This window comes from Aptenodytes forsteri, unplaced genomic scaffold (assembly GCF_000699145.1).
Source record: "Aptenodytes forsteri isolate BGI_AS27 unplaced genomic scaffold, ASM69914v1 Scaffold8, whole genome shotgun sequence".
NCBI classification, from domain to species: Eukaryota; Metazoa; Chordata; class Aves; order Sphenisciformes; family Spheniscidae; genus Aptenodytes; species Aptenodytes forsteri.
Genome location: NW_008796218.1, coordinates 13,088,841 through 13,106,153, shown reverse-complemented (window position 1 = coordinate 13,106,153; position 17,313 = coordinate 13,088,841). Strand labels below are relative to the sequence as shown.

At 38.1% G+C, this 17,313-nt stretch overlaps 1 protein-coding gene across 1 annotated transcript in view; it reads left to right on the top strand.

Moving 5' to 3' along the window:
• Positions 1 to 17,313, top strand: part of ANO3 (anoctamin 3) — a 224,812-nt gene that overhangs the window by 178,597 nt on the left and 28,902 nt on the right. Inside the window, exons 11-14 of the mRNA XM_019474510.1 lie at positions 1,857 to 1,978; positions 3,227 to 3,361; positions 9,439 to 9,535; positions 14,837 to 14,897. Coding sequence (XP_019330055.1) covers positions 1,857 to 1,978; positions 3,227 to 3,361; positions 9,439 to 9,535; positions 14,837 to 14,897 — 415 coding nt within the window. The remainder of the gene's footprint in view (positions 1 to 1,856; positions 1,979 to 3,226; positions 3,362 to 9,438; positions 9,536 to 14,836; positions 14,898 to 17,313) is intronic.

Here is a 17,313-nt window from a genome sequence, read left to right as displayed (position 1 = left end):
CAGGTTGCCCAGAGAGGTGGTGGATGCCCCATCCCTGGAAACATTCCAGGTCAGGTTGGACGGGGCTCTGAGCAACCTGATCTAGTTGAAGATGTCCCTGCCCACGGCAGGGAGTTTGGACTAGATGACCGTTAGAGGTCCTTTCCAACCCGAACTATTCTATTCTATGATTCTATGAATATAGAGAAGGAGTATTTTAGATAAATAATTGAACATCATTGTTAATGCTTCAGCTGTACATTACTGACTTCAGGGAAAAGCTGGCCATACTACCAGAAAAACCTGTGAAGCTTTCTCTGGCTGTCAAAACCATGCTGTCATATCCATTTTATGTATATGTTCCTTTGTTATGGAATAATCTACTGTTTCAGTTAAGGTTAATGAAGTCATATTTTTAAGCCACTCTTACCTTAATTGCTGCTTGACTGGTGCTAAGGGCTAGTGGTTGAACACTCAATTTTTATTTTGTTTTTTATTTTTTCTTTATCACATGGGCATATGAGAGTGAAAATTCAGTCCCAGTGGGAATGCTGAGACTTGAACTCTGTTATGGATAAACAGTACAGAAAGAAGGAGGGCGGGGGGGGAGATTTAAAAATATGTGGTACTGGGTAATACTTTATGCATTGTCGTCGTTCATCCAGGTGACTTTGAGCACAAGTCGATGTTCTGTTCCTAGGTGTTCCTAGACGTTGCAAAGGTCACATCCTGTGTTGACATTTTTGTATGCTGCTTTGGTGGCTGTAATGAGAAATTAATAGAATTGGACTCTTTGCTATGTTTAGCTTTGTTTATAACTCATTCTTAAACCAGAGGGTCAGCAGATTGCAACAAGTAAATTGTGTTCTTTCAGTTGCGGGGGATGCTCAAGATTTCAAATAAATGATAAAAATCTAAATGGCTAAATTACTTGGATCTACCAGGGTCAAGAAATCTGTCTGATTGCTAACTTTGAAGTACTGCTCTGGGGAGCTCTGTGCTCCTCCCAAGAAATTATTTGGCTCACTTGCAGTTATTTGATGAAAGATTTTCTTTACCATAACTGCGTAGTGGGTTTTTTGGGGGGAAAAAGTTCAACTGAAGGAGATGTCCTGTTTCAGAATTGGAGTAAAATTACAAATACAAGAGATTATGATTAGGATGGTTCTAATGAATCTGTGTGTTACCTTTCGACTGCTGAGTATGAGGCTATCCTTTCAGGCTGTCAGGCGGTCTGTAAATGTCAGGCATAGCCTGGAAGGACTCCTTTTGGGTCAGACTGACTCTGTGTTTTGCTTCTAATGCCTCCGAGCACCCTGTGTAGGTTTCAAAATAATGCCAGTTCTGTTGTTTCCATCATCTTTGAAAACCCGTACCACAGAAAGACTATGGTTTTCTATACTTGTAAACAGGAGTTAAATAAAGTCATAGAAAATGTCTAGGAAAGGAGAACCAAGCTGACATACCAGAAATTTCTGGAATTTCATAGGAGAGGGGAAAAAAGATAACACAAACACATCTCAAAAAAATTTGAAAAATTGAAATAGGTGGAAGCATACGAATAAGCATATATTAGTGAAATAGAAACACTGTACTTGAAGCCATATAGAGTTGAGTAGTTCTGTATAGTCTTTTACTAGTATGGTTCTATCATTAATTCTTAGAGAAACCGGCCATTTCAGAAGCATATGTAACCATATCTCTTCTGTCAGGCTTACGTGTTAGCTCCAGATGACATGTCCTAGAGATGTCCATAATACAAGACCTATTCATTAAAAATAGTGAATGCCTCTTTTAAAATTATAATCAAATGCTTAAGAAATGTATATCTTTTCTATAGTGCCTAGTAGTAAATTTTACTTCTTTGCATTTTTCAGGGAAGCCACAAAAGCAGACATCCCATCAAAACACATGGAGCTCAGAATCACAGACACCTCTTATATGAACGTTGGGCACGGTGGGGAATGTGGTACAAATACCAACCTCTCGATTTAATCAGGTATTAGTACTTTGAACAGTAGCTTGTTTCTGTGATACAAATTACCTGGTAACAGTCTATTAACCATACTGCTAAATTCCTCATCCTTATGCTTTCCTGTAAAATTTAGCTATTTGGTATTGTCAGATAAGATTGGAATTCTCTAAGTTGCTTCTTTTGGGTGCTCTTTTGTGCAGGGCTATGAATTTCAAAAGAGGCTGCACAAAAGGCACATAGATCCAGCTGCTTGACAATTTGCAGTGTGAAACTTAAAATACAAACCCATGAAGTGATCTGCTGATCAGAGATGCTTGCCCCTCATGAGAGCGCCTTTGAGAGCAAAGACTGTTACCCACACGGACAGTCAGAGTTACCAGATCCAGTGGAGGGAAAATGCAGCCTAATTGTTAGGTTTCTGCATGGGTTTAAATAAACTTCTGTTTATATATCTTATAATTAATGTCATACATTACCAAATATAAAGCAGAGAAATATATGTAATTGAAGTTAAATAATTGTGATGTTTGGGTTTCATACTTTCCTCATCTTTGATATTGAATACCAATAATTCATTTTTCCTTACTGTCAGTTTTTATTCCTGATCTGACAGTCAGAACCAATTATTGTGCCCAATGTTGTTCCACTGAAGGCTAAGCACGTGCCACGGGACAATTCTGTGCTGATCAAATAGTATCATCCATGACTGACTTTCCCGTCACTGCTACTTCATCTCTTCTAGCAACTGATACCCAAGTTTTGAAGAATTAAAGCTCAATCTTCAACTTGTGTTTTCAATCCATTGTTTTCGCTAATAATAGTTAGATAATCATGTAATATGACATATTTCAATCATAAATGCTTTTTATAATGGAATACTTAGGTCGTACCAACTTTATCCCTTTCCAGAAATTTTTTTGCGTGTCTGTGTGTGTGTCTAGATATATAGAGATATATATCTATCTCTGTGTGCAAATAAAATGTCCTACATTTAATAATGTTGGAATTAGTACATCTACTTAGTCATTGCAAGGACATGAAAATTACAGAGCACTTCAGTTATATCCTTATAAAATATATGTTCTGGTAAGTCTGCAATTAGTGCCACTAGAACGTTATGCTAGCCTGAAATAAAATGTTTTGGTAAACTGACAATAATTTTACCATAAACTTGTAACGGTAGTTCCTCATTAGAATTATTCTACTACTGTGAAGATAGAGGTCACCATAAGTTTTAACTTTAAACAGTGTATGTGTTTCCTTTTCATGTAGGCGATATTTTGGTGAAAAAATTGGACTGTATTTTGCCTGGTTGGGGTGGTATACTGGAATGCTTATTCCTGCTGCCCTGGTGGGGCTCTTTGTTTTCCTTTATGGATTATTTACGATGGATTCCAGCCAAGTAAGGTAAAATCCCATTTAAAAACATAATAGCCTGTTGAAAATTAAGAACAGTCTGGTACAACTGAGATCATTATTATACGTACAAATGCTTTCCAGATATGGTAATCATGTAAAAATAACCAAATAAAACACTGGGTTCTTCACTCAAGTGTATCCACTTTGTATATCTGTTTTGCATCAAGCTGGATGCGTACCTCACAGCAAGTGCTCTTACCACTGCATCTGCAGCGATTCCCATTCTGTGTGTAAGGAAAAACAGCAAGTACCAATTCTAATGTCATGGGTACTGCAATGGTTGTCATTCTAGTCAAGGCTAACGGGTGAAAAAACAGTCAGACATACTCCCTCTTTACCTCCATCTTGCCTATAACTTCCAGAGCGTAGTACAGTTGCTAAACTTCAACTTACTTTTGTCTATGCCTTTGTTTTCTCTCAGTGTTAATAGTGGCAAACTTTGAGTTTAACAAAATTCTTAACTATGTCAGTGTAAACTGCGGACAGGAGACCCAGCTTCAGGGAGATTACAACCACATGAAATGAACCTAGTTTTCAAGTTTCCCACCATTGTGATTTTGCTCTGAGAGGGGTTTATGTCAATTTAGAAATAGTGATGAGGGTGCTCGAGTTAAGTGCTGACTGTATTTTTAGGAACTGTTTCAGAGGACGCACCCTTATTACAAAGTTTTCCATTAGATGTCATCAGACACAACAGTATCAGTGCTCTTAAAATTGCAAGTGTTCCTCCAAGCAGTTGGGATGCTTAGGCTGTAAGTATACTTGGAGTCAGATTTCATGGGAAATGTTGTTTCTTGGGCTTTGAGCAGGACTATTTTACGTTTTCTTTATGGAATTGTCTTTAGCTTCTGTTTCCAAGTGAGTTATTATATTCTGCAGTGCTATAATTAAAGCTTTTTTAGGCTTGCTTTTGTACAGCAAACTCCTGAGAGACTTTACAACTTCAAACTGTATTAAATGCAATAAATGTATCAACCAGGAAACTATGCTATCTTTAAGATGTTGTTCTCTCTATTAGGATTGTTTTGCGTGATATAAACGTCCTTAAGATCCAGTGGATGTAATGTAAAGTAGAGGATCAGCCTGTACTCAGAGTACAGGGACTAGGACTGTTGAACTGGAAATCTTGTATTCTTCACATGTACAATGGCACAGTTTCAACAAGGGGGGGAACAAAGGGCCATAATCTACTATTATCAGGGTATAGCTTAATATTTTAGGCACCCCTTGTGGAAGAGAAAGATTTGACATTGACACCCCCCAAGAGAAAGAACAGAATTTCTAAGAATTTAATTTTTTCAAACTGTAAGCTATTATGTGCTTGTATATGTGTCATACACTTCTCCTGAGAAGACTTGGAGACCCGACTGCTGCTTCGCTCTTTTAATAGAGAGACGCAGTTATCTTGCTTGCTGAAGGTTTCAGGGTGTAAATCACAGGAGCACAGAGGTAGGCTAGCTTTCATGTTTTCCTCCCCTAAGTTTTTCTTCTTGGCTGCTGTTGAGTAGCTGTGGACAAAACATACAGATTTTAGTTTGCTCCCCATGGAGGCTGGTTGTGTCAGGTCCCATCCTGAGGTGCCTCAGTGTCATGCTGGCGCCCATCAGGGGCTCTGGACTCTACTCCAGAAGCAAGAGCCTGAAAGTTAGGTGATCCTCCATATAAGCCCTAGATGCTTACAAGGGGAGGGGAATGTTTATGTAGTTATTACAGCTAACATTAGCCAGTGTTCATTTCAAAATACTGACAGAGGGTGAGGTGGGTTAATGCAGAAGCCCTAGCTGTGTGCTCTATGGCAGCCCCACATTTGTAATCTGGATGTGTTAATTCAGAAGGCAGAAGGTCCTCTCTGCCTTTGGTGGTGTGAATCTGTGCAGTCCCTCTGGTTAGTCGTGACACAATACTGTCATATCAGTGCATTGCTATGACCAAGTTAGTAAGACGTGGATTCAAGAACAGAGCTTAACTAACTCAAGCTGATTGTGACTGGCCTGATAAAATGTACGTAGATGTTTTCTGTATCACCTTGTGTACTTAGGCAATTCTAAAGGCCAGTGGTAACAGATGCTGCTCCTTGACACATTTGCTTACTTAGCCTGGAAGGGGTTAGTGAGGGTTAGACAGAAACCTCCTACCTAGAGCGGACAGGAGTCATCCGTTAGCAGGCAGACACTACACAACCTAAATGTTCTTATTCTTGCCATATTCTGGGACTGTGAGATTATTTATCTAGTGTTTCTGCAGTCATTTAAAGAAGCCTGCTAGATAAACATCTATAACAGTTTTAAAATATATAATTTGATTTTGAGCACTGCAGCTATTGCAGTATGCAAATGCAATGTTCAGCAGCCGCCAGGAAGAAACAGAGTTGGGTACGTTGTTCTGACGAAATCTAGACACAGGAAACTCAGTGGCAATTAGGAATGTAAACCTAGTGCCAGGGAATTATGGCAATGTCATAACTGCCACATTGCCCCAGATTCAGTATTATGCAGTGTAATACTACTTTACGTGAAACAGGTTTCACCCTATTAACATCTGTTATTAGTAATCAGTGGATGTTAGGAAGTACTGATTTACAATGTGATAAATTCTGTCAAAAAACCCCTATTTTTCATCTGTCTTGCATACCACAAAATTTGAACTTACCAACTGATCAAACTATTTTTGCAGAAGCATGCTTTCCTCAGTGATGTCCCTTCACCTCTCCGGCGCAAGGAGCTGCCATGAGCCCCCCTCTGGCGGCTGCAGGCAGAAAATGATCATTTTCTTCTTCTTCCACTGAGGTCCAGCTCAGTTTCAGCAGAGAAGGAATAAGCAAATACACGAGCATACATTGCCATAGAACCAAACATTGCTTGTGATGCCAGCCATAGGTTTTGTGCAGCAATACTTCTAGGGTTATGCAGAATAATGTCACACCTAAGAACTAGCTTGTCTTGTTTACAACTTGTACGAGTGCCTGCCTCTGCTCCATACCTGAGGTCTGTCATGATGCCAGGTGGCTCTTTTTATATACATATAAAAATGTTATATAAGTATATATATGTCTCAGCCTGTGCCAGGACCCCATCTCAGCCCGGCACGGGGCCGTCAGTCCCTGCCCCCTGTGTGAAGGAAAGATGCTCTGTGTAGTTCATCTGTGGCTGCCACAAGCAAGTTGGAAATGGTGCATATTTGCTCCCTTTTGGTGGTACCCTTCCTTCTTTCCCAGGGTGAGTGCCCCTCTCGCACTGCCTTTTGCCCCTTGTCATAGTCTCTCTCTCCTTTCCTCAGTTGCAGTTTTAGGGAAACAATAAACTCTCAGGTCTGATTGAATCATTCGATGATTCAAAGGTATTGTACAGGGAGGAGGAAGGTGAAATAAGATGAGAAAACAAAAACCTTGCATACACACTGTGGTATCAGGGACTAAACACTATTATAAGCAAATATGCATACATGTCCCATGTTTAGAAACAGAAGTTTCTCCATTCTACGTGGTTAGGGATGTTTTTCTTTCCTATCACAAAACAAATGCATAAGATGGGCAGCGTTACTGAAAGCATGCTGGAATGGAGGATGTTCTTTTTCTTGCATGGGTTTGGAATAAAGCCTGGTAATACTGTGGTTGCCAGGAGCCAGCACTGAGGTCCCCCAGGGTACTGAGATTATAGTGTCGGCAGCTCGTTGCAGGGTTCAGTTGTGAGATGAAGGTAACCAAGAGAAAAATCCAGATAATCTCTGTTGAAGAAACTCCACAGTAGCTTCCAGAGTATCTGGATTATATTCGTAGGGCTCAGACATACAGAAACAAAAATGCAGAACATGACTTCGTATTTCTTGTTTCATACACTTTTGAATATATTTTGATCTATTTGCCCTCCCTGAGCTAAACTGGGGGAAGTGTGAAGTGGTTGTCATATGGGAGGGCTTAAATAGTCCTTCAGGAGTACCTTCATCTGGGTTCTTTCAACAAATTATGTGCCATATCTATTACCTATCTTTATTCTCAAGTTAGATGTTAAGCTATTACATGTTGATTAGTCTATATAAAAATAAATCTGATGGTTTTAAAGAGTTTGGTTTTGATGGGTTTATACGTATCATTAATTATCACTGTTGTAAGTTGTCCCTTTGTTGTCAGTCAAACAGAAAGGCCAGGCACGAACACAGCATAGCTTGAGGTGTCTTTGCACCATGTGCTGTAGTCAGATTTCAGATATATGTGAGGACAGTATGAAGAAGCTTATTTTGCTCTGTTATACTGAAGATTTGAATTGCAGTAGCAGTTAACATAGCACCTGTCACGAACACTTGCGTAACAAATGTTATTGCATTTGCAGAGTAGTGCTAAAACGTGTGACCTATTACTGTCAGTATAATTTTGTGAAACTTCATATGTTATTAAAAACAAACGAAGATTTTAATTCAAGGTATAGAACACAGAAAATCTAACATTTATAATGTTGAATTTAAATTCAAAGCACGGTACAATTTGGCCTTATATTTGACAACAGTTTGTATTATTGCCAAACCATTGCAACATACTGTTGAAGTATGATTTTCTGTGCTTAATCATTTGAACGAAAATGCAAGCAAGAAAATTCTCTGATGTGACACACTATAAGATTTCTGTTACACTGCAACTCTGAAATGACTGGCTGTGCTCATTCTGGCTTAAGGGTTACTTAGGACACTTTCTTTGTCAGGTCCACATTATGTTGTTAGGGTTTCAGTGAATTACTGTTTCTGATGTTATGTGAAGTATGACTGAAGATTACAAAAGTGACATCTCGGTAACCAGAATCTTTTATTTCTATTTACTGTTACGTCAGACAGGATTTAATAGAGGCACTCATTGGGAAATAAGCATAATCTTCCATAAAGCATTAGAACTGTAAATTCAGCTTGTATAAGGAGGAGAGTGAAAGTGCAATGTTTATTAAAACAAATCAGTAGAGATTTCATGGCATTTGTTTATACTGCTGCTTTCCTAGTGTGTCATAGGATCATTTCAGGCATGTCAACATTGCTAAAGGATAGGGAAACGCGATTGGTAAGGTTCTTTGGGAAGCTTACTCAATGCAGTTAAAATTTGCCTTAAAATTCATTTTTGCACTTCTGTTAATTCTGTTGTGCCTTTGTGAAGACACTTAATTACGTACTACATTTTGAATATGTATGAATGGTCCCAGTGAAGGCAGTGACTTCATCTTCCTGAATCTTTGAAGATATTTTTCCCCAAAGTTAGGATATTAAAGTGTTTTTTTATTAGCCCTATACATAAGTTCTTCTGTAGGAAATAAAAATGCAAAGACTTGAAATACTACTGCCAGAAATCCCTGTCAGTACGTTAATTACGTACTACATTTTGAATATGTATGAATGGTCCCAGTGAAGGCAGTGACTTCATCTTCCTGAATCTTTGAAGATATTTTTCCCCAAAGTTAGGATATTAAAGTGTTTTTTTATTAGCCCTATACATAAGTTCTTCTGTAGGAAATAAAAATGCAAAGACTTGAAATACTACTGCCAGAAATCCCTGTCAGTACGTTTTTATGTGAAATACTACTGCCAGAAATCCCTGTCAGTGCCTTTTTACATGTGACCAACGGGTCTAAGTGTGCATGCGATCATCCTGTGGAACCAGACCTTCAGCTGATGTAAACTGGGATAAGTTGATTGAAATCAGTGTAGTTATACCAGTGATGTCCATCCTCTTAATGTTTGGTATCTTCTATGTTGCTTAGATAAACATGCAGTAAATGGGTTGACAGATAGTGAACAATGTTTTGTTCTTCTGTTTGTGATACTTGGGAGAGAATGGGATATTCACAAGTGCAAGAAGTGTAGCATGATGCCCAAAAACATTGCATACAACTCTAGGGCCCATAGTTTTAAGGTTACTGATTTGGGATTAGGCTTTTCATGCCAAACATTCACTTTTAATTTGTTTTATTGAGCCAGTTTTGTGGGGTAGGCATACTGTTAACAAATAGAGACCACAAATGGCATAGCCTCAGAAAATCTTAAGAATGCTAAAAGCCTGTTTATAACCTTTATTTTCCCATCTTACACTAAAGCAAAGAGATCTGCGAGGCAAATGAAACCATCATGTGCCCTATGTGTGAACGCAATTGCACACTACAAAAACTCAATGAAAGCTGCATATACGCCAAGGTAATTATTGTCTTATTGCTATCAAGATAATTTTTGCCTCAAGATCCACTTTCACTGTGTAATGGCTGCCCTTGTTTCAGCAAAGATTCCTGCAAAACATGTTTCTCTACAGAGGGTTTTTTCAGCCTTTGTAATTCATGTTTCTAATAAGGGAATGCTCTGAAATGATCAGAGATCATTCTAAAATTTGTTTTACTTTCTGTGAGGATTTCCTTCCTAAATCCTTATTATTTTCATCAACTTAAAGTCCCCTGAGTAACAAAACTTTTCTTGGAAGATTTTTCCTACTTTCCCCTATAATTGACTTCTTACTCTGTTTCCCTTGCTTACTTTGTAATTGAATTTCTGCTCCTCCTAAAAGAATTCTCTACCATAATGTGCCTGTGATGTGCTTTGCTCTGTCAAACTAATGCAAAGATTTTACACAACTAAATATTTTGCTACAAGAAGCTATCCTTCAAACTTAAATAATCACAAGTACTTCTGTATACGTGCAGTGTTCTCAAGTGAGCAATATATTTTGATGTGTGGTATGTTCATAGTGCTGGAAAAGCAGCCTTGGCATTTTTCATGGAATTCTTTAGCCCATAAGATAAATCTTGCTCAGAAGCATGTATTTATAAAATGTTATTGTGATTGTCTCTGGTCCATGGCATTACAACAACACTGTAGCGATGTGAAAGAGAAAATCAATTTTGTGCTGGATTTTGATGCTTGGTATGGATAGGACCAATGTTGAATAAAACAACCTTTTTTGAGTAAAACTCAACATTTCAAATCTATCTGTGAAGGAAAATTCTAAAAACATTTAACATTTATAAAAAATGTTTATATTTAGATTTTACAAATTTGGTTTATATTTAGATTTTACAAATTTAATTTTCTATTTTGTAATGCCAAAATAAAAAAAAATGAAAAAGTTGCTTTGCAACAACAGCAATAAATACTATTGAAAATGTCATACTTAAGGCAAAACTGGTTTATGTTTTTAAATAACTGCTATAACTTTATAGCAGAAAATGGCTCCATGAGACTTTCATAACATTTTTTACTGATTTCTTATGTTTTTAAAATGTGTACGGAAGATAAGAGCTTTCTTAATTAAAATAACATTATGCAAACTATACAACCCATCCCAGAAATGCCTCTCTTCAGAAGATGACAAGTACCTCTTCAGCAGTCCACTGTAGTTTAACAGGAAATTAATACATTTAGCATTGTGGCATTCCTTTAACTCTAGCTCCTGTTATTTTAACATCCGCAGTTAATAAGAAGCAGTTTTTCTCTCTCATTTATATTTACACTGACATCCTTTGCTTAAATCATGCAAATTTCACATTTAATGTCACATTGTGAATAATTCATTGCAGCAGAAAAAATGTGGCAGTCCCTCCATACTTCCACGTATTTTCAAACCAGTCCCCTTGAAACAAAACCAGGTGACAACCAGGGAAGACAAGCAGTAACCACTCGTATTCCACCTTCACAGGCACCCTTTTCTGATGTCTGCAAATATTACGGAAATTCATGTAAGCTCCCAACTTTTCCTGCCAATGCTTTTGCTCTGAAAAACTGATCAACCTTAGATTGGAACACAGAAAACAACCAAAAATTGTCTCTTTTCAGGAGTTGTCTGTTCTGGATCTCCCCCAAGTGGGGGAGAGAGACACTTCTTTTTGGGAAGGAATAGGATTACCATCTGGCCACTCAAATGGCAAAGAAAAAGGGAAGGAAAAAAAAAAAAGCTCAGTGAGGCTTTTTATAACTCTGAGGTTATAACTGTAATGCCTTCACTCACCGTGTTGTCTCTAAAGAAAAGTTCACTGCAGCTTCGCTTGTTACCCTCTTGCTAGGAAACGTCTGGTTTCCAGCAGGGGTTGTGATCCTGCTGGGTGCCACCATGTTGCTCGAGTTGAGCAGCACATACCCAAACATGTGTCAGCACTGCCACTGTGTCTGCACCCAAATTAGTGAATGAAAACAATCTGTAATGTTAGAAAACTACAATCTGACTTCAAATCAAATGTTCCTTTGTACTTTCTGAAGCACTGTTAGTAATACAAGGAAGTGGAACTAACATATTTAAAAATGAGGCATCAGATCTGCTCTCTGGGAAAAGAAAATGGCATTTCCTGGTTGCTTTCTTGTTCCTGAGGTGGAGCTTGTCAGCGTTTCCCTCTGCTTTTGTTGTTGTGGGAACATAACTTATTTCTCTGTCTTCCTTGCACACGACCAAGGGAAGGGAAGCTGTCGCACACAACTGAAGAGCTGATAAGCTATTCCAGATTCATTCCAGGCACTGGCACCCTTATTGTGGAATAAGTTTTTTAATCCTTATTAATTCAGATAGCTCATTGTATATGACTACATAAGCATTGAGTTAATTAGGAAAAGTGAGTTCCTTTAAGTGAAGTTTATCTCCCCAAACCTGCTTAAGTCATAGGACCTGCCACATTTATATCAGACCTTATGCTTATATTTCACGTTATTAAAACTGCTGTCGGGGTTTCTTTCGTTAAGTATCTGCCAAGTTTCGCTTTAGAGGAGCTCTTCAGACAGAACAAACTAATGCCGGAAAAATCACATACTTCAAGTGTTTTTCCTGCCAAGCATTTTGTAAAGCTGGAGACAAAGTACAAAAGATGCCTTTTTCCTTCTTGTTGCTACCCATTTCTTTCATCCCCTCCCTCTTTATTCCATTTCCATTTAAAAATGCCACACTGAAGTGAAGCTTATAATTTAAGGGAAAGGTATGTAATATCTGAGTTGTATTCTGAATTGCCGAATGCCCAAGCTGTCGTTCTTGTCCGCATGAAATGGACTCTTTGATCTGTGGGTGATTAGCGTGGTGCACTAGGGCTCTTCGGGCTGGTTTTGTGCCCAGCACACCTTGCCCTCAGGCCCCGGGGCAGGGTGTTGATTCAGGGTGGATTGCAAGTGCCTGAAGTCTTACATGATGACTACAACATCAGTCAGGTATGCTGGAGGACTAGAACTGAGTCCTACAGTATTTCACTTCTGCTTGGAGGCTTCTGGTCAACACGGAGTCTCAGACTGCACATTTAGCCTTTAAGACAGTCAAATATTAATTCTGAGTGTGGTGCTGAAAGACTTTAGCCCACTAAACACTTTCTATAAAGACAAAGCTAGATCGGGAGCCAGATACATATTTTCTACTTTTAGCAACATTAATTCTGCTGGATTAGGTTGGTTTGGTTGGTTGGTTCATTTTGTATTTCCTTGGAAAGGTGCACTCTTTACTGAGCAGAACATCCAAAATCACATCCTCACCCAGATCTACATTCAAAACTGAAAATGTTCATCAGGTTTGTTGTACTGCTTTTGTTCACGTCTCACATTTTCGGTCTCATACCCATTATGTTTGTGTTTTCCTTTATGGAAGCAAAAGGAAAGCGAAACAAAAGACGTATTTGTATGTACAATTGATCCCACTGTATGATTCATGCAGGGAACATACTGGATTTATTGATACCCAATACCAAATAGTCAATTCCCATTTAAGAACCTTAAAAAAGAAAAAAAGAAAAAAAAAAAAAAAAAAAAAAAAACAGAACTGACATACAGATAAAATATATGTGTTTTTAATAAATTCTCACAATATTATAATAATTTTACTCAATAAGAAACAAAATAGAGGCAGGCAACACTGTTTCTATTAACTTTTTGTGCTTTCCTGAGTTAGTTTTCTGAATTTGAGAGGCAGAAGCAATAATGCCAGCCTTTTCTAGAAGAATGAAAATCTGTCAGCAGGATGAGTTCTTGCAGTAGGCAGCTGTCATGGGAGCGCGTTGGGTAACCTGCCCGAGGTGGGCTGTCAGCCCCAGCATCCCAGCACACCTCGCATACAGAAGGTTCCTGCTGGCCAAAGTAACTTCAGATGTAAGAGAAGGTCACAGTACAGCAAAACTGAATCTGGTTACCTGCACCCTTCCATTGGCATAAGGACAGGTTTCTTTTCATGAAAAAAGCTTAAAAATTGGTCCTTAAGTCGGCAACAGTCAACACCAATGAAAGTCTTTTCAAGAATATTCTATTTCAAGACTTCTTATTTCAAAGAGTGGGAAATCACCATGATTTTTCTGGATGGTTTAGGACGATACATATCAAAGCCATTTGCAGCACTTTTTCATTTGTTTTTCCTCTCTCTTCAGATCCTCTTTCTAACATATGCCTGTTGATGATAAGTTGGTTTGCTCTATTATTTTATAATGATTTGTGCTTTTTTTTCCAAATAGGAATTTGAAGCCTCTGTTTAGCTTACTAATGTTCAGCAACATTTTAAACCACCTTTCATGAGAAGAAATGTAGGCCTGTTATCCCTGGATAAATTATGTTGCTGTAAATTGGCAACCTTAAATCTATTGAAAGTACAGTGACCTTAATTTCAGCTTCTTAAATGCTGTTTCATATTATGGCTCGATTATTAGAAATTCTGGATTTTTGTAATGTAAATTGTGATGTTTTCATAATAAGTGAGACATCAGATTCACTCACTTAGATGCTTAGAGTGATCCATAGGCATGCAAAAACTAATTATTACTTATTTTCTGTTGGTAAGCCTTGGACTTTGCAGCAGAATATCTGTTCTGCCCGAAAACTCTTAAGACAAAGAGTAAGATAAGGGATAAATCCAGCAAAAAGGAGAGCATTCATGAGGAGAAATTAAGTGCACAATTTAGAATTATGTTTTGTGGGGAGGGGGGGTGGTATTTAGAATTTATGTAATGATTGTTGGAGTTTAGGGGCACTAGCCTTTTAAGAAGGAGAATATGTCAACAATTTGAGGGGCTGAGATGTCCAAATAAAGAGGACTATAGACTCTTCTTACCTGCAGAAGAATTGCAAGGTAGCTTGGGAGAAGAAGAAAATGGAATCAAAACAGATGTTAACTAAGTAATATACAGAGAAAGAAAAGTGAAAAGACAGAATTTATTTAAGCTTATAAAAACCTTAAAATAGAAAATGTTGAGGTTAAATTTACCCAGCATATGAGAAGAACTCTGGAGGAATTTTTAGCCTATCTGGACACAGACAGAGCAGCAATTAGTGTCTGTGAAACAAATAGACTGGAGATACATGAAGTGACAGTCTGCAAAACTAGAGTTCAAGTTATACAGAAGGAGAACGGGACAAACCTTGGTAGAAGAAATATGCAAGTAGGACTTCTTATTAGAGCGCTTAGCTTTTAGTTTCTGCCTCCAGTTCTGTACTCTGGGATTCTTTGGGGCAAAAGATGAGGGGCAATATTATTAGTTCCTAATGTATTTATTTTCTATTCAGGTTACACATTTGTTTGATAACGGAGGGACTGTCTTCTTTGCTATTTTCATGGCAATTTGGGGTAAGTACATTTTTATTTGATTTGTACTTTAGTTCACATTATTACTGGGTAAAGGGAGATTACAGCTCAATAAAACTTAAAGAAGGATTATGATATTGTCATACAAACCCTTTTTTTTTTCTGTTTTCATCAACTTCAATTTCTGTGCTAGTAGTGAGTGAAAGTAATACCTTTTATCGTTAATGTAATGACTGTCTTTAGTGTCTTAAATGTCTTTAAGCCTGAATTTTATATCATGCAGGCAGAAGTCTTTTTAGAGGCAAACATGTAGGTTAATTTACTGATCTGGAGTCAATATAAAAATCATGTCTTATAGAGAATTCTTATAGAATAAATGAGAATGTTTTTTGTGGGAGCTATTTAGAGGGAAGTATAGGAAAGATTTGCTGTTAAGTGCTTACAGCAATTTAACTATTTGTATTCAAATTCTCAGTCTGAATATCTCATTATGTTCACTGTGACTGCTGTGGTTTAACCCGGCAGGCAGCTAAACACCACACAGCTGTTCACTCACTCCCCCCCCCACAGTAGGATGTAGTAGAATTCGTGAGTGGAGATAAAGACAATAGGACAGAAAAGGAAAGGAAAATAATAACAACAATAAAAATGATAAAAGAATATACAAAATAAGTGATGCACAATGCAATTGCTCACCACCCACCAACTGATGCCCAGCCAGTCCCCGAGCAGCGGTCACCGCCCCCCGGCCAACTGCCCCCCGTTTATATACTGAGCATGATGTCACATGGTATGGAATAGCCCTTTGGCCAGTTTGGGTCAGCTGTCCTGGCTGTGCCCCCTCCCAGCTTCTCGCTGGCAGGGCATGGGAAGCTGAAAAGTCCTTGACTAGTGTAAGCACTGCTCAGCAACAACTAAACATCGGTGTGTTATCAACATTGTTCTCATCCTAAATCCTAAACACAGCACTAGGAAGAATCCAAATACCACCTACTAGGAAGAAAGTTAACTGTATCCCAGCTGAAACCAGGCCACTGACGTGACACACATCATGTCATGGGGCACAAAGCCAAGCAGGGTGATATCCACAGAGGCCACTGTTGAACAGGAGTTACCTAGAACAGTCCTCCCTCTCTCTGAAGGTCAGTGTAATAATGCCATACAAGACAGATGTAATGGTTCCAGCATAAAGTGCTTGATGGAATTAGCTTTCACTGAAGCTAATAGTATTTTGCTGCTGGAAAGTAGGGAAGACTGGTATTAGGACAAGAGATAATTTTACCAATGTAAATGTTTGTCTATGTAAACCCTGAGAAAATAACACCAGTTCACATACATACAACTGTCTGAATTCAAGTCAGGCTTTTACAATTTTAAATAGAGTCAAATGGCACACAGCAGCTTTATTTATGTAATATGTATAAATAAGCATTAATGATTCTAACTTAAAGTGAAGGATGAACAAATGTCACAAATTTTGGAGGGTGGCCTGGTAAAAACAAAAAACAATATACAAACAGCAGCAAAACATCGAAGGGATACATAGACAACATAAGCACATACACATACATACAAAAACCATAATTAGATTGTTAAAAGTTAACACGATATAAGTATAACTGAAGGGCACACTTTAATTGCTTGCCTCAGTGATTTCTTCGTAGGCTCCTAATCTTGCTGTTACAGCCTTGCAATTACTAATAATTAGTTTCATAAATTGCTAAAATACATTGCGCTTGGTTATATGGTTACCAGTGTAGACAGCGCTGGTAGTTTCTTAGCATCTCTTCATCTCTATCTTCGAGTTCTCCTTAGAGAGAGCTTTTTCAATTTGCAGCTGAGGCCAACGTTCAAGTGTAAGAAGGAATTTTGCTTATGTGATAACTGCTTTACCATTATCAGGAAAGATGGCATAACATGTGCTAAGGATGATGAAAGCTGAACATTATATTTTTCTTAATTTTAAGCAGCAGAGTGATACTCTCACCTAATACAGGTGAATGTGTCTCAGATTTTCAGTCTGCTATCCAACATGCTGGATACAATGTTAGAAATCAGGTTCTGGTTTTGATGGGAAGCGTGTTGTTTTCGTGACTGACCCCTGTAGGAATGGCAACACAGCACGTATGCACTCAATTCTTTAATCTTTTAACTTTGAAATAAATACCTGTTCTACTCATCTGCAGTGTGACTGCCATTGTTTCTGTCATTGGTGTGTGCATGCATGTAATTTAGCCAGTTAGTGAGATAACTACATCAACGTGATCCACAGTCTGCACACTAAGTAAAGCATTTTAGCAGAGTCATAGTAACAAGCATGTATCCCATGTGAGTAGTTATTTTCTCTGCAATTTATTTTGTTTATTCTATGCCTTTACAGCTATGTCTTTTTCTTGTTCTTTCTTTCTATTTAGACATTGCTGATAATTGCAAACAGATAAAAAAAAAAAAAGGTTTG